The sequence below is a fragment of the Mastigoproctus giganteus genome, chromosome 10 (genome assembly GCF_048544385.1).
Source record: "Mastigoproctus giganteus isolate SK-2022 chromosome 10, ASM4854438v1, whole genome shotgun sequence".
NCBI lineage: Eukaryota > Metazoa > Arthropoda > Arachnida > Uropygi > Thelyphonidae > Mastigoproctus > Mastigoproctus giganteus.
In genome coordinates this window covers 7,039,780-7,058,299 of record NC_143584.1, presented here as the reverse complement: position 1 = coordinate 7,058,299, position 18,520 = coordinate 7,039,780, and the positions used below count along the sequence as shown (strand labels likewise).

General features: G+C 36.5%; 2 protein-coding genes across 2 annotated transcripts in view; one reads left to right on the top strand and one right to left on the bottom strand.

Annotated features, from left to right (window-relative positions):
• Positions 1 to 331: 331 nt before the first annotated feature.
• LOC150078661 (small integral membrane protein 13) lies at positions 332 to 11,257 on the bottom strand. Its single transcript, XM_090382843.1, has 2 exons — positions 11,113 to 11,257; positions 332 to 803 (listed from the first exon to the last, which is right to left on the bottom strand). Exons 1-2 carry the CDS (start codon positions 11,183 to 11,185, stop codon positions 673 to 675), a joined length of 204 nt encoding a protein of 67 aa, XP_090238969.1. The 5' UTR covers positions 11,186 to 11,257; the 3' UTR covers positions 332 to 672.
• A 249-nt stretch (positions 11,258 to 11,506) lies between these two features.
• Positions 11,507 to 18,520, top strand: part of LOC150078660 (proteasome subunit beta type-5-like) — a 105,067-nt gene continuing 98,053 nt past the window's right edge. Inside the window, exon 1 of the mRNA XM_090384059.1 lies at positions 11,507 to 11,689. Coding sequence (XP_090240185.1) covers positions 11,543 to 11,689 — 147 coding nt within the window. The 5' untranslated portion in view covers positions 11,507 to 11,542. The remainder of the gene's footprint in view (positions 11,690 to 18,520) is intronic.

Here is an 18,520-nt window from a genome sequence, read left to right as displayed (position 1 = left end):
CATTTTTTTTTTTTTTTGGTTGTTCAGGAAGTGGTGCTCCTTGATACATTGGGTAAGCAGCCACAATCCCAGGCCAACATCATGCACAAATAGTGAAATTACACCAAGCCATCAAGATGATGCAGCAAGGGAAATTGCATCATTGTATCCTGTTGAACACTAACATAAATACCTTTTAAAAGCTGTATTTTTTCATAGTCATTCTATGAGCTTTTTGAACTAGTGTTGTATATTTCACCAAAAAAATTGCATGTTCATAAATAAGGTGATTCTAGTATTGAGTATACGATACTGAATGCATTTAATGTTGATAATTTAAACTGCCAGGAGATTTAGTATACTATTTATTACAGTCAATCAAGCTAAACACTTCATTCATATTCAAAAGAAAACATTTTCAATGTTGTTTCGATACAATCTATTACAGGTGCACTCAATGGCAAATAACAGTGTCCTGTAAAGGTCTGTCAGATCATTGCACCAAAATGGTAAATCAATCATGGACTTGACTTGGTCATGGGACATGAAGAGGCACTCTTGCATTTGATGAAAATAGGTTTAAAATTCAGAAAAATAGATAAAAAATATAAAAGTAACATCTGGCGAACAGGCTTTTTTTTATACATTGATTTGTACAACAATCACAGGGGTAGTAGTGAAGAGGTAAGTCCGTTAATCCACTCTTGCCTTTCTTCCTCTAGGGTGAGCTGCTTTCTGCTCCTCGTTTATTTCATTGTTCATTAAAAACAGCTCACGAACAAATCGGAACCGGGATAAAAATAACTTCCAAACAACGTACCATCCTGAAAGTTAAAAGATATATACGATAAAAAAACAAATGTTTAAACATTTTAACAAAATTATTTAATATAAAATGTCATTATATAAAAATAATTAAATTATATTAATATCATCACCTTAAATGTACAGTTGTTCTGCATGAACATATTATAAGTCTTGTGACTGGGTGGGGGAGGAGAGAGAAGGCAGGCATGAGGAGAGATACAAACCCAACAAACTACAATGCCAAACAAGTTATTATTATTAAAAATCAGTTTTATTTATGATTTTTGTTCAGCTTCCTGAAAAGCCTGTTGATTAAAGGAGTGTCCAGAATCAGACATTTGAGGAATAATAATAAAGTCATAAGCATTATAAAAGAATAATGGCCTATCCCATGAAATAACTATTAATTACATGGGATTTACAGATAACTATTAATATAATACTAATGTTTTGTTAAATATCCTGTGCTCTTGAATATGGCACACAATACAATTTTTTTAAAACATTAAAAAGAAAAAAAATTATATTAATTTATTTATACTAGCTACACACTTCAGAATTTTTGGCCACTTAAGTTACTTGTTTTTCACCAAATATGAAAGATTTTAACTGCATGTCTTTAACATTCATGTTTAGCATGAATATTACATTAAAGATTTCACTAGTAAAAGCAAAAAAATTAAAAATAATTGAGGCAATAAATAACAATCAGTGTTGCTTAATCTATTTCAGTTCTGTCAAAACTCACATGATCCTGATACTTGAATGAATTGTGCATGTTGCTAAGAAACAAGGATGTTCATTTCCAAAAGAGAGAATCTTTTATGCCACTTTTATAATGAAATATTCTACAGATGAGACAGTTAAAATAAGTAGTGTATCGAAAATAAATTAAGTACATGGTTGCTTTACTGCCTAATCCACGTGTTTCTCTTCTTATCCAGATACACAGACTAATAGTTTAACTAGAGCTGCAGGCAGAGGTGAAAGTGATTCTTGCATTGCTACATGTAGCAGTCCAGAAAGCAAGGTGTCTGAGATTTCAGGCCCTGCTGTGGTTCATCATGGAACAAATGAATACATGGGCTGTGTTAGGGTAACTAAGAGTAAGAACATGTGCACATATACTTGTATGTACACTAATGCTAGGAGCATTGTAGATTAATTTGAAATACTGATTAAGTTGTCAAATGCAGACATTGTAGGAACTGTGGAAATACTGGTGTCACTCAGACATAAGTGATGCTGATTTTGAATATTATTATTAGCCATATGGTGCAAGGAAGGATGAGGCTTACACTTCACCAGCCAAAAAAAAAAAAAAATCCTGAGAGAGAGAGATCACCAAGAAAGAGAAGAATGATGATATCCAGCTCAGGAACCTGGGTTTGCCAAGCCCATAACTCAACAGATGTGAGCCCTTAGGGTTGATATGGAAAAGTACAATGTATACAGGAAGGGCAGGAAAGGTGGAGGGGTTATGCTCTTAGTAAAGAAGAATATTAAATCTAAGGCAGTGCTCCCAGTTGAAATGGGTGATGAAACTGAGAGTAGGATTGTGCTATAGGCCTAATGACTGTGATGAGTATACCAAACAGATATATAAGGAAAGATTGGGAGTGCAAATCAGAATGTCTCATATTAGAAGATTATAACTTTCCAGATATTGGCTGGATTGTTGATGTTATGGGTTGGTCACTCACATGCTAGCAAGACATTTGTGAATTTCTTGGATGACTGTTTTCTACAGCAGCATGTTGGAGAGACAACAAGAAGAAGCAATACCCTTGATCTGGTTATCAGCAATGGTTCTTCATCCATTAAGAATCTGCAGGTAAAAGTTTCACTGCACCCACAGTGTACTAATGTGGAATTTAATTAAAGACATTACTGTCTAGGGTAAAGGGAAGGGCTTTTGCTTTCGTAAGAGTGACTACAGAGGTCTCAGACAGCTTAAATGGTGTGCAGTGGGACGAACTGATGATGTTACCAACAGCAAATTCTAAATGGAAAGAATTCAGGGAAGTAATCAAAGACGCTACTAGGTTTTTCAAACCAATAACAAAATACCATTCAAGGCTCAGACCTAAATGAATGTCAGATGAACTACTTGAGACAAGTAGCAGAGAAGAAAAGTGCATGGAATGCATATAAATTATTAGGCAATACAGAAGCTTATGGTAGATATAAATTAGTCTGTAATCAAGCCACAAAGGAGGTTAGACAAGCTAAAGCAGATGATGAGAAGTCTCTGGCAAAGGGAAAAAAAATGACAAAGACTTCTATTCTTATATTAACCGTGGGCCACTTGATATCTATGGGTTAACAGTTGATGACCCTGCTCAGGTTGTAGACAAATTGAATAGGTATTTTGTATCTACATTCATGCATGAGGAATTCTTTAAGGAAAGGGATGCCAGAAGTTTATCAAACTAACGAGGAACTAAATGACTTTGTGATAACTGAAAGGAAAGTGGAGGAGCAATTGAGGATGGACATAAAAAAGGCCCCAGGGGCAGATGAAATCTATCCAGTTATATTAAGGGAGGCAACAAAGGAGGTAAGCAAACCCTTAGCTATAATCATGAAAGCAGTCTTAGATTCAGGGGAGGTCCTATGGACTGGAGATGTGCAACTATATCCCCAATTCATAAAGGGGGATCAAAAGGCAACATGAGTAATTACAGACCAGTTAGCTGAGATGCATTTAGGGCTAAAGCCTCAAAGCTGCGAGCAAATTTAGATAGGTACCAAAGAAGGGCCAAATAGCCCCGAAACGGTGCCGTCTGGGTGATGGTGGTACCTATCTGAGAATGAGTAACATTAGTCTTCTCCTAAGGTGAAGCGTTACTTATTCGAGTAGTGCAATATCATGGCAACTCATTGTGAAGGTATTCACAATATGAGATATAACTTAAAACGATGCTGCCTTATAAATATTCTGTTTATTCAGAAATGGCTGTGTATTAATGATGTTATGCACTTAATATATCTGATTAACAATCTGATGTTAGCTAACATCAGATTTTAATTTTATAATTTCTCTATCCCTTTCTGGGACCAAAATTGCCCACCCATATTTGATGCTGGCCATTACACCTTATATTAATTTAATCATTTTTGCTTTACAGCTCCCTTCTCTCGAATTGGCTATTCAATTCAGCTTATAATTTTGCTTACTTCATTAGGATATTCACATTGTTTCTCATGTCTTCAACATCTCTAATTTCTGCTATCCTTTTCCTATTAGTTTTGGCATTTTGTGTAATTTATATGCATCCAGCTTCACACTTTCTAACTTACACATATATTTAATATAAAATAGATTTATATATAGTTATAGAATTTTATATTGTTATTTTTTTTTATTTTTAATTGTAATTGTGAGTTTCTGTTATAAATTTTTAACATTCCTGTTCGAATGTAGTTTTTCTGTTCTATCCCACATTGGTCGTCAAATCAAAGCTTCTAGGTCCAAGTTGAAATAAATGTGTGGCGTCAACAACCAGCGAGTTTAAATAAAATTTCTTTTAAGCAAGCAAGGTATTAGCACAACCAGCACTAACCAATTCCGATATGTTTTTGCAGACACCACTGTCTATGCATGACTTGGTGGGGAGGGGTGAATCACTTTTCCGTTAATGGATTAATTCTGGATGATTACCAGCGATTTTTAGGTATAGCATAGTAATAGAATTCATACATTTTCTTTTAAGCAAGCAGGATAGAAATCGTAAAGACATTTAAGATTTCTATTGCTAAATATGATATGTATTTTTCAAAATAATTAAGTTTCATTTAATGTTAACTGCAGATGGAAAACCTAGGTTAATTGTGAGGTAGGATATATGAAATCGATGAGCATTAGAAGTTACTGTCTTTTTTTTTTAGGCCCATGATTTAAAACATGATGCATTGCATATTTTATGCACTGTGCGGGCTGCAATTTGTTGTACAAAGCAAAACAGTAAGAAACTTTAAAAAAAAAAAGATATTTATTTAAAAAAAAAAATCAATGATAAACATTAAAATGTGATTTTTTTAGAAACAGAATAAGTATAAATCTAAAAACTGAAGTAATGAAAAGTTTATTTTACATATTCCAAAACCATTTCTTTGTTGTCATACTGATTAATTTTTTTTTATGCTCACATGCCCATTGTAGGTGCTGTCGTCTATGAACCCTGGTTTGCATGGCCACTTGAAGTGGCCTGCGGCTATACAGCCCCATGTTCAGCAGGGTTCGATGTACTGTGTGTTGTAACACATTACTTCTGTCACCAATGTTCCAATTACTGGCGAATGGCACCACAGTTGCCCTTCTGTTGCCACATACCATCCAGGAGAGCCTTCGCCATCCAACACCTCACCGGCGGTTCGTGGGTTTTCTTTCTTCGGACCACTTTCGGTAGATTAAAAACCACGGCTGACCATGAGCATCCCACTAGCCGTGCCATTTTGGATATGGTCTGGCGCAGTCGTCTGGCCATTACAATTTGGCCTTTGTCAAACTCACTTAAGTCCGCTGCCTTTCCCATCTGAAGAACAAGAGTAACACTGATTAACGGAGCTCAGTATCAGGTATTTTTAATACCATGTCCCAACCCGCACATGTGCCATAATTCACCTGCAGTTGCTTCGATTTGCATAACGACTCTCTGATCATAATGTTTTGGCTCATCGGTGTATATGCATAAATATTTTTTATGCATATACACCGATTTGTAAAATTTGGCACCATGGGCATAGGCCCAACTAGCCCGTGCCTCAATCTGGCACTGAATATATCTGTGTGAAATGCAACAAGTTTTCTGAGAGTATTATTAAAAAAAAAAAAAAAAAAGTGAAGAGTATATCAAAAAAGAAATGGAAATGCCCTAAATGCTCCAAACCAAAGAAGCTGGTGTTCTAGCTGTGATCTAGTGTGATGCAAAAGTGGATGACAATGTTAGTATCTGGCATCTCTTCTGAACTGTTATTTCCTAATAATGGTTAAAACAATCAAAAACCGTTAACTTCCAAGTCATTAAAGCTGGCACAATCTGATGATGAGCTCTCATTGCCAATTTTAAAGTGTGTATGGAAAGAAATGAAAATTTTTTCACAATTTTCAAAAATAAAACTTATCAGATGTACCCCATAAATAGCAAACTAGTGCAACACTACCAATATCTCGAATCTGTTGTTCAGTACCCAGCATGCAGGTTAGACTACATGCAATCTTTGTTGCAGGTTGAAAACCAGCCTTCATTAAATGCAGTAACAAGAAGACAACACACACATTTTGAACTGCAATGGCTGTTGCTTTTGAAGTCAGTATGGCAGGTAATCCACTATCCATGTTTTCACAAATTCACTTTCCTGTAACAGTTGCAGTGCATAATGCTAACAGCAAAACAGTACTGAATTTCAGCAGTAACACTACTTCAGATATTTATGGTGAGCCAGCCAATGGCAATTATCTATTGAAAATGCTACTGTCCCCATAAAATACATAAGTGATGGTATTGGGTACCACATGCAGCAGCCCTCTTCTACAGAAGAAGGGGATAAAAAGAAAAATCGGCCCAATTTCTTTTGGCACATCGGCCAAAAAGGAACTAAATTTCTCTGTCAGTGCAGCAACTTCAAACCAAGATGCCACTTACTCATCATTTAAACTGAACTGTACTCCTGACTGGCTCCAACTACTCCAACAGCCTTCCTTATGGCAGCTTGGTACTTTGATAAGACATTTTTACCATAACATCTCTTTACAGCATTTTACTCCTCCATGTGCACAAGACCAGACTAGATCTGCTAGATGATTAATTAATAAACATGTATTTTGCACTCGGCCCTTCTTTCCCATTGCAACTTTCAGTTATTGGAGGAAAAATAATCAATGCATGCAAGCACTGGTCCAAATACAGAGGTCCTGCCTTTCTCTGTGCTCATCTTGTTTGCACCTCCGCCTACCCTAAAAAGCCAAGGCTGTTCTGATCCAGAACATCAGTGACCCTGCAGTGCACCAACACACTGAGAATTCTATATCAAAATGCAAGAAGCATATGAGAGAAATTGGACACTTCAGACCATATTTTAATGTCTGGCTGTGCGGATGGTCTATGTGTTTCACACTCGCATAGGCCATCCTGCTGAAGCATCCTGCTGGCTTGATCCTGTTGAAGAATCACTTGTGGTTGGTCATGCTGCTTCTGGCTTATATCATATTGTATTGCTGAGTTCAAGGCTCTTCATCTCATGGTTTTAGGAGGGGAGGTGGTGTAGTCATAGTCTTCAAGGACAATATTCTTACCCTAAAACATCATTTATTGAGCCAATCTCAGCATTTGAGGATCTGAACACTGTGGTACAAGGTGTTCAAAGCCTCAAATGCTGACTCCATAGACTCCGAACACCACAGCTCACTTGATATAACTACTTTGTACATTCCACCAGTCCCAGATCAGGCCATTATCCAGGAAATTGCACATTGAATAATCAATAATATACACACCTCTGCCAAGCATCTTATTGCTGAAGACTTCAATCTACCATCCCATCTCTTGCACTTACAGAAAATGCTAATCTGGATACGTCACCCTTTAAAGGTTGAGATAATCAACAATCAAGCTATGAGAGGGCAGCACCATCTTGACTTTATTCTTTTTTTTTGAAACCCACAATATTGGATTGTGAGCCAGAAAATGTTTCATTTCCAATCACAGGTCAATCTCACTAATCATAAAACTCGTTAAAATCATTAATCGTTGTTTCCGTCACATCTTGACTCCACACTCTTGCCAACTCTGATATGCACATCCCCAAATCTATAACAGAATTGACAGGGTGGTGGTTTCCATTCTCTGTATAAGTTTTTTCAGTATGGGCCTTCGGTATTGCATTTTCGAATCCTTGGCCCATTGACTGGTTTAGACGAGGTATTCAGAGGGAAGAAAAGAAGCTTCACTCTTGTCAGTTTTGAAATTACCTAGTGAAGGTGGGCAGGGCAGTTGTCAACAATCAATGCAATTTTTCTTTCATCATCTTTCTATCAACATTTAAAATCGACTGCTCAAATATTTCACTTGTCATCCAAGATTTTTTGTTGTAGTCCAATTCTAATGACTTTATTTCTTCGAAACATTGGGGTTGTTTACTTTGCCTAAAAGTTCTTTTTACCAGCCATATTTGCACCAACCAAGGGTGTAATTCTCTCCTTACTATTCTTACCACCTAAATATTTATAACCTTTAAAAGTCAGTGTCTTGTTGGTAAACATTTAAAAAATAGACATGTTTCATCAATGTTGAATATGTCTTTGGGCTCGTAGTCCTCCATAATTTTTTCAAAACTGTTTCTTTCCAATGGGCAGAGTCTTTTTCAATTGCAACTCCACTTTCATCAGAAATAACTTTTTCAAGTAAGCCATGGCACTTTTTAAATTTGTCTAGCCAACCAGAACTGGATTGGACTGTTTTGTGCCCCAGAAAAGGTGCATACTCCATAGCCTTTTCTTTTATTAATGTCCCCGATATCAGTAGGTTTTGGTCTCGAATCAACTTCATCCACTTAAAAACTGCTTCATCTACATCTTCACAAAGGCTTAATTTTGCACACTTCCAACTGGGTCCCATTTCCTCAAACAGTTTGAAAATTGAAACAGTTTTCAGAATAGTTCTTTTTTTTTTTTTTTTTTTTAAATGCCCTGATCTACAACTATTAAGCACTTTCACACTACATTCAAGGATTTCCTCTTAGACACTGTAAGGTTACTTGTATAGCAGATAAAACAAAACTGATTTAGGGACCATTTGTACCTACCATGTAAAGAGATAGGTGAAATTTAGTGAAAGTGTGGATGACTCATTTCTTTGAAACAGATGAATTTCTAGGATAAAGGCAAATCATTCTCTCCCAATTCTCTAATAAGATGCTTACAGTAGAAAACAGGTTGACCAGAGCCAATGTCCGCATCGGGAATATGCCTTAATCTTTGCCAATGGCTGTGGACACATATATAGTAGTTGACCAGTGCGACTTCTCAGTACAGTAGTGTATAGGTTGTACTACTACTTTTTTAGCATTAGCATTAGTAGAGGCATTTGATGCAAGAAAGCAAGCTTATGCAGCATCAGCCCAAAAAAAAAAAAAAAAAAACCACTCCCACTTCACCTCTCTGTTCGTTCAAAATACCTGTCCAACTGAGCCTTAAACTTATTTAGGCTATCAACTTCCACGACAAGGGATGGAAGTCTGTTCCACCAACCAACCACTCGCTGGCTAAAGGCAAATTTCCGCACGTCTATCCTACATCTGTCTTTCCTCAATTTGAATTTATGTCCTCTCAGGTGATTATTCTAGCCACTGCTAACCCAATGCTGGGCAAAGGCCTCTCCCAAAACCTTCCATCTTTTTCTATCTCATGCCGTGGTAGGCCAGTTTTCTCCTGCAAGGATTTATGGGCTCCACTAAATTGCAGAAAGTTTTAGCTCTCAATTCATGGAATTAATCTCCTTAAAGCTCTTAAAAGCTAAGGGGATTAATTCTTAATCCTTTTAGCTCTTAATTCGTGCTTTCTAAAGGCCAGAGGTGTGAACAATGCGTATCCAGGTCTCTCAAAATCAGTTTGTTATATGGAAATTTTCTTTGTTATACGGAAACTATTTTCAATGTAATGATCAGGGGGTAATCAAAAAAGTTTGCTACATAGAAAAATTCGCTATATGGAAGTTCGTTAAAGAGAGGTCCGACTGTATATATATATATATATATATATATATATATTGATGAACGAACATGAAGCTTAATGCCCAGGTTTGCAGACGATACAAAGGTTAGCAGGGAGGTTAATGACAGTATGCTATTGCAACAGGAGCTAGAAAAGTTAGGCAGATGGGTTGTGAAATGGCAGTTGAAGTTAACATTGATAAATGCAAAGTACTGTATTTGGGTAGCATTAGCCCCAGAGTAACTTAACAACTGAGTGATACTATACTCAAGGCAGTGGTAAATGAAAAAGGCCTGGGAGTAATTGAACAGTCAGATATGAAGTTCTCTGAGCAATGCAGACAGATGCAGGCAGCTCATGGGGGTGATTATCCCATCGTACAAGGCAACTGTCAGGCCACATCTTGAGTACTGCATACAGGTCTGAAGGCCTCATTTTAGGAAAGATGTGGAGCTGTGGAAATGAGTACAGAGAAGGGCAACGAGATTGGTGCGAGGAACAAAAGGGTGCTCTTACCAAGAGTGGCTTCAGTTCTGCATATTGCAGTGTCTGGAGACTAGGCACCTACGAGGTGATCTGCTTAAGGCATTTAAGGCTCTGAATGGATTGAGAAAGCTCAATGCTAATGGGATTGTTCTTGCTGAGACCACACACACGGGGCACAAATTCAAATTGAGGAAAGACTTGCACAATATATGTGCCTTTAACTAGTGGGTGGTTGATTGCTGGAACAAATTTCCATCTGTTATTGTGGAAGTTGATAGCTTAAATAAAACAAGGAAGAACTAGCCAATCTATTGGAGGGAATGAATAGGTGAAATGGGAGTTTTTTTTTTTTTTGCTGATGCTATATAAGCTTGCTTTCTTGCATCATTTGTCACTGCTAATGCTATATATATTTACTTTCATTAGAGTTCTAAGCAAATAAAACATTATGATTTTTGTAACTTTATATGCACTGAGACAGAGACGGTCCCAGTATTTTCTAAGGGGGAGGGCTAAAGCAGTGTTAGGAGAATCATTACGCTTTAATCAATATGTAGCAGTACAAAAAACAACAAAAAACCATTAGTTTAATCATAATCTATTTTATTAATGCGGTACGCTATTTGAGCATAAAGGACGAGGAACATATAGCTATGTAATTCAATACTATATTTTACTCCGCACGATTTATCTTATGAAAATGATGCAGCTCCAAATTGAGGCAAAATAAGGTTTAAAAAACATTTCAATAAAACTGAAGTACAGCCCAGCCTACTCTGAAATCCAGAATTAATCATTAAGTATTGAATAAATTTAACAATTTGCAATAAATATTAACTACCGAAATACGTGATAATAATAACTGAAAATATTAAAATTATTATAACCCATTTACGCGTATGATTATTGCTATTTGCGAACAAAATAAATAAAATTATCTCAATTCGATTTACAATAAAAGTTTGAGATATATTGTTGCTAAGGCATCTGAGCATTTCGCCCACGTTTTTTCCGTGTACACACAAGGCACTAAATGGACGCGCCCGCCAGTGAATACATTTTTCTCAAGTTTACACCGAAACGTAAAATTCTGAAATAATTGATGCAATATATACATATATACTTACCTGCAAAGACTAAAAGAAGAACAACAGAAACAGATGTAGTCAATGAAAATACTCCCAACAACACTTCTAACATTCTTCATTCCATTTCAAAACCACCCCCCCCAGCTTGCACCAAAACTTTCTTCCAAATAGTGGACGATATAATGCTACCTACCTCTCCAGTTATATAGACTGGACCATTTCCTCTTCCCCCTTTAAAATGTCGCAATTTAGGATTGTAGCCATGTTAATTCAGTAATAAATAAATAAATATAATAATTATGAAAATAACTTTTTATGTCTATAATACATAATTATATATACATATTGAATTTTAAATGTATAATATATGGCTGTTGAAATATCTTTTTTTGGAAATAAATGAAAATTTGTTTTGTAGGTTTTTGTAATTTAGTGCGGAGTTGCGGTGTCAATGTTTTAGGTTGTCATCATGGCGCTAGCCGATGTGTGTGGAGTTAATCTAAACTTAGGTTATGGAAAAATAACTGAAGATTTGAATAACATCGCAAATTTTCAAGAAATGTGTGGAGAAAATTTATGGTACCACACGAAGCTTGCTCTTCCACCATTTTCAGATGTAAGTGGTTTTGTAGTACGTCAAACAAAAATTTTTAAACCTGCAGTTGATGAGATCAAATAATGCTTTTTCTTTCTTTCTTTTTTTTTTTTTTTAAACCGAAGTATGAGAAAAATATAGAAAGATCAACAAACAAAATATTATAATCGAAATAATCAAACTTTACAGTGTTGCACATTCATGATTTCAGAATATTTGCAAATTTCTTTTAGAATGTATTTTTGCTATTTAAAATGAGTTAAGCGAAAGTCAGTGAATGAATTTTAATTTGGCATTGTTATAAGTGGACATCGGATAAGGTGTACTAAGAGTGAGTAAAATGTGCATGCAGAATGCAATAAAATATAAGAAAATGTGCACAAAAACTCTATTATGTGCAAAACTTATTTTACATTTATTACCTTTTATAATATTACATTTATTTATTAAATTGAATTACAATTTCTTTGTATTCAGGATTTAAAAGTAACAAACACTTAAATGAAAATTTGGCAATATGGGCTTGACACAACTTGGGTCCTGAGCTGGATATCATCATTCTTCTTTCTTGGTGATTCCCTTTTACCTCAGACTCTTGTTCTCTCTCTTTCTCTCTCTGTATGTTTTTCTGGGTAACTCAGAAATTTTTTTTGGCTGGTGCAGCATAAGCCTCAGGTTTCCTTACACTATATGGCTAATAATAATAATAAGTATCATTTTATGTCAAATAACTATAGTTAGTGTGTGTGTGTGTATGTTTTTATATATATATAGATGTAACAAACTAATTAACAGGTAAAAATAGTTAAGAATAAAAAGTAAAAATTGGTAAAGCAAGCATCAGAGGCAGCATAATCATCTGCATATTGTATAAGAGAAGAAAAAAAAAATAAAATATGAGCCAACAGTATGGCAAACCAGTTGAGCAAAAATTAGATTCAAACTAAACGTAAAAACAAACAGTGGGGAGGGGAAAAGGTAACAAGACTGAAAGTATTGTAGAAACAACTCTCCAAAAAATTTTAGAATAAAGGAAATTGAATTAGACAAAATTTAGCACCACCTCCTGCAGCACCAGGTCCAAATAGAGTGAAATATCACTTAACAGAGACAGATACCAACTACAACACAAAATTAAACTAAATAAACAAAAATACTAACCAATTTGCCCATCTCGTCGGAGGACCACGAGGCCAATAATGGTCAAGGAATCGCAGAATTTCGAACACTAGACTTGGTTTATGTTTTATTGTTATTATTTTTTGTCTTATATATATATATATATATATATATAAGTAGATTAGATAAGTGTAGGAGTATGTATATGAGTATAGGCAAATGTATATTTTCAGTGTATTAGGTAGGGGTGCTGGCCTGTCAAGTGTAATTACTATGAAAAAAATTGAGAATGCCTGCAAGGTAAAAACAGATGACCTGAAATTAAATTAATTACCATAAAAATAATATTGGTAACAACGAAGGTACCTAAAGCAGTGGGTCCTAGGGCTTTAACTACTTCTTCATAGGATTGTCAGCCGAAACCGTAGGAGCCACCGCAATAAGTACGGTTTCCTGTTATGATGTATAAGTAAGAAATGTATACATTATAGCCAACCTGTCAGAGACCAAAAGGAAGGAATGAAATTCAAAATATGTATATATTTTGAATTTTATGTATGTATAATGTTTAGAAGACTAAATGCACAAGGCATAATATGTTATGGGTTGAAATTAACTATATAATATTGGTGTAAATACACCATAGTTTAACTACAAAATAGTGTACATAAATAGTGTAAAGGCATCGTTTGATTTTATCTCATATTGTGGCTATCTTCACAACGAGATACCGGGTATTGCACTACTTCGAATAAACAACGCTTCTCTAATAGAGGAGACTACTGTTATTTATTATCAGTGGGCATCACTGAGAATAAATAACAGTAGTCTCCTAGAAGTGGGCACCCAGAAGGCAGCGTTTCACAGCTTGTTGGCTCATTCATTGGTGGGCAGGTATCCCGGTAATGCAAACATGCCATCACGGTTGTGAAGCTAATTCCACAATATGAGAGTTAGAATGAGGTAAAATCAAATGATGTGTTTACACTACTTATTTAGATAAACTTATGGGTAAACTATGGTGTATTTATACCAATATTATATAGTTAATTTCAATTAACTATATAATATTTAGTACATATATATATGTACTATATAATATAACATGTTAATTCCATAACATGTTATGGCTTGTGCATTTAGTCTTCTAAATATTATTATTATATACACCATTTGTCATCTCTCATATCATGGAATTAACTTTACAACCCTGATGGCATGTTTGCATTACCAAGGTACCTACCTGCCCACTGATGAGTGAGCCAAGCTCTGAAACGGTGCTGTATGGGTGGTGGTACCCATTGAGAATAAACAACAGTAGTCTCCTCTATCAGAGAAGTGTTGTTTATTCAAAGTAGTGCAATACCTGGTATCTCGTTGTGAAGGTAGCCACAATATGAGATAAAATCAAACAATGCCTTTACACTACTTGTGTAGTTAACTATGGTGTATTTACACCAATAGTATATAGTTTATACTATTGGTGTATATACACCGATGAGCCAAAACAGATCGTACCCGGCGAGGCATGGACACTACAAGATTTCTAATTGTGGCTTTTGGTATCTAGTACCAACACGTAACCAGCAAATCCTTTAACTCCTGTAAGGTCCATGGTTGAGACGCTGCAGATCGGAGTTGCTGTTCCAACACAAGACATAGATGCTTGATGGGATGGATGTCTGGGTATTTGGAGGCCAGGGCAATACCTGGAAGTCTTCCTCATGTTCCGTGAACCAGTCTCAAACACTCCAGGCGGTGTGGCATGGCGCATTATCCTGCTGAAAGACGGTACCACCAGAGGGGAAGACCGTTGCCATGAAAGGGTGTACCTGGTCAGCAATGATGTTTAAGTAGGTGTTAGATGTCAGAGTGCCCAGAACATGGATGACTGGACCCAGGGTATCCCAGCAGAATATCGTCCAAAGCATGATACTGCTGCCACCAGCTTGTTTTCGTCTCACAGTGCATCCAGACACCATCACTTCCCCCAGGTAAACGATGCACATATACCCGGCCGTCCACATGGTGCAACAGGAAACGTGATTCATTGGACCAAACTATCTTCTTTCAATCACTCAAGATCCAGTTTTGATCCTTACGTGCCCATTGTAGGTGCTGTTGCCGGTGAACCGTGGTTAGTATGGGCACTTGGAGTGGCCTACGGCTACACAGCCACATTTTCAGCAGGGTTCAATGTACTGTGTGTTGTGACACATTACTCCTGTCACCAGCATTCCAACTGCTGGCGAGTTGCACCACAGTCACCCTTCTGTTGCCACGCACCATCTGGGAGAGACTTTGCTCACCTTGAGCATTGATGAGCCGTGGTTGTCCAACACCTTGCCGGCAGTTTGTGGGTTTTCCCTCCTCAGACCACTTTCGCTAGGTTAAAAACCACGGCTGACCTTGAGCATCCCACCAGCCGTGCCATTTTGGATATGGTCTGGCGCAGTCGTATGGCCATTACAACTTGGCCTTTGTCAAACTCGCTTAAGTCCGCTGCCTTTCCCATCTGAAGAACAAGAGTAACACTGATTAATGGAGCTCAGTATTAGGTGTTTTTTATACCATGCCCTGATGTGCTGTAGTTCACCTGCAGCTGCTTCGATTTGCATAACGACTTGCCGGTCATAATGGTTTGGCTCATCGATGTATGTATATATTGCAACCCGGTTTAATAATTTAATACTTTTTCTTGCTTGCTTAGTCGTTCAGTAATGTGATTATATCCTATTGTTTTTATCAATATTGTGTGTGTGTGTGTGTATAAGTAGATTAGAGTATGAGTGGAGAAAAGCTGACAAGTTAGATGTAGTTACAATGGAAATATACGTAGCAAGAAGTAAAAAATGAGCTTCTTGCTGTATTGGTTTTGGCTGCTGACCCTTGATGAAGAAGTTAAAATCATAGGATCTGTAGCATTAAGTATGATTTTTAGTATTCTATTTCATTTATTTTATTTTACAGGCACCTGTTTAATTTTTGCCATTGTAACTACATCTGTTGTTGGGATATCAGAGACTTGGTGTCACACAGATATAAGCAGTGCATAATTGGAATTTGGGGAGCATGTGTATATAAAGGGGAGACAGGAAAGGAAGGGAGGAGGTGTTATGCTTTTAGTTAAGAAACACAAAATCTAAAGTGCATCCAATTGAGATTAGTGGATAATGCAATGTTGATGAGCCTGCTTGGTGTGACATAAGCACTGGGAAAGGGAAAATGAAAGTAGGTGTTTGTTATAAACCTAATGACTGATGAGTATAATGAACAATTGTGCAGAGAAATAGTGAGCCAGTAAATCAGAATGTCTTGTAATGAGGGATTTTAAATTTCCCGATATTGACTGGAACTTGTGGATTGGTCACTCGCACACTAGCAAGACTTTTGTAGATTTATTGGATGATTGTTTTTTACAGCAGCATTCGAGAGACAAGCAGAGGGAGTAACACTCTTGATCTGATTATCAGCAGTGATTATTTATGCATTAATAATTTGCTGATAAAGGAATCACTGTATGAGAGTGATCACAGTGTACCATCTGGGAGAGCCTTAAGTAAATGTGGAATTCACTTAAAGATGTAACTACCAAGGGTAAAGGGAAGGGTTTTTGCTTTCATAAAGGTGATTACAGTGATCTCACACAGTTTTTAAGTTCTGTCCAGTGAGATCAGCTGATGATGTTACCAACAGTGAATTCTAAATGGGAAGCCTTCAGGGACTTGGATCTTGGAAGCTACTAGGTTTTCATACCAACTAAGAAATACTGTTCAGGGTTTAGGCCTAAATGGATGTCAGATGAATTAATGAGGCCTGTGGCAGAGAAGAAAAATGCATGGGATGCATATAAATTATCAGGCACAAGAAGCCTATGGCAGGTATAAGCTAGTCTGTAATAAAGTCACAAAGAAGGTTAGACAGGCAAAGGCAGATTACAAGAAATCTTTGGCAAAGGAAGCAAAGAGTTCTTTACTTATGTATCTCCAAAAGGAAAGGGATATTCAGATTGATCCACTTAACATAGATGGCTTTGACTATTAATGATCCTGCTCAGGTAGCTGATAAACTGAATGAGTAGTTTGCATCATAAAAAGTAAAAGAATATGGTAAGGAAACAAAATACTGTACAAAGCAATAGAGTTTTAATGTAGAACATTATATTACACAAAATTAAACACAAATTTACGACACAAAGCAAATAACTATATTCGAGGAGTTTACTTGAAATAGTCCTCAATGTTTTTTTGATTTAATTTTGAAACTCTTTCGGGCCGCACAATCTCCCAACTCCTTCAAGGTCAGAAGTTCACCAGCTGATGTGCCATCCTATCTCTAGAAATAAATCAGTAGCTTCTCCAGCATTCAGGTTGCTTCAGTGTGACTTGTGCCAGTTGTTTCTTCACGCACTTCATCATTAGAGTTGTAGTCTTCATTAGCTTGCAACAATGATGAGCATGCTTACACATCTTCCTCAGTGAGGATCTGATGTCCTAGATCACTATCATATATTATTCATGCGGCAATGCCTTCATTTGTTACGTCTGAACAACCCCCTAGACGTTGAAATAACTGAACAAAATCGTTATCATCCTTGTCATCATCAGGATCTGAAGGAATATCCATTTCCTCGTCAGATCTTTCCATTGGAACATCAGGCCAGAGTTTTTAAGAGCATTTGATATGGGTTGTCTTGTCGGTTTTGTCTCAAGCTGCAGCAGAAAAATAAATGACTTTATGTTGACATTTATAAGAAGGTCCATAAATTTTTGATTTTTCTTCAAGTGCTTCTTTCTTGTTCTAACATAGATTATCAACTTCTTTCTGTACTGTTGCTTCACAGCCTCTATAATTCCTTTATCCATAGGCTGTAATAGTGCAGTAACATTGGGTGGCAAAAATTTTACAAAGGTGTTGCCAGATCTCAGTTGTTCTACTGCTGTGTGGGTTGGAGCATTATCAATGAATAAAACTGCTTTTCTTCCAGTCCTTGATTCTTTAAATATTTTTTTTAACTAAGGGAACAAACTAGATGAAAAACCAATCTTTAAAAAGAGCTGAGCTCATCCAAGCTGATTTTTGTGATGTGTACTTAGCTGGGAGGGCATTTAAGTTCACATTTTTAAGAGCGTGGGGCTTAGCAGATTTTCCTATGACTAACAGTGGTAACTTTAAATTCCCAGATGCATTACTGCACAAAATCAAATCACTCTTTCCTTACTCAATTTATGTCCTTTAGCTGAAGAGTCAAGTTTTGAGGAGAGTGTTTTTTTTGAGTAACATTTGGAAAAATAAACCAGTCTCTTCAGCATTAAAAATTTGGGATGGAACTAAATTTTCTTCATTAATAAACTTGAGAAACTGTACTTAAAATTTTTCACTTACAACACAATCACCAGAAAGGCTTTCACCTGCAATTTCGAGCTGTTGATTCCATGCCACTCCATCCACCTTGGTAACCATCCCAAACTCTCAGTAAAAGATGGGTCACCTCCTAACTTTTCATTAAGGCTGAGCCCTTGATTGAAGAATTGGGCCTGAAAGAGGAACCCCTTGTTCTCGTTCTTGACAAAACTGAATGTATAGGGCCTCGTCCAAATTTTCATATTTTGCCTGCTTAATGGTAGCTCTATTTCCTAAGCTGTATTTGGCCACCATTTTTGCACAAAAGTTTTTGATTGCTTTCCTATTTTTTTTTCCAATAGGAAATAGTTTGTTTTGCCACCCCTATAT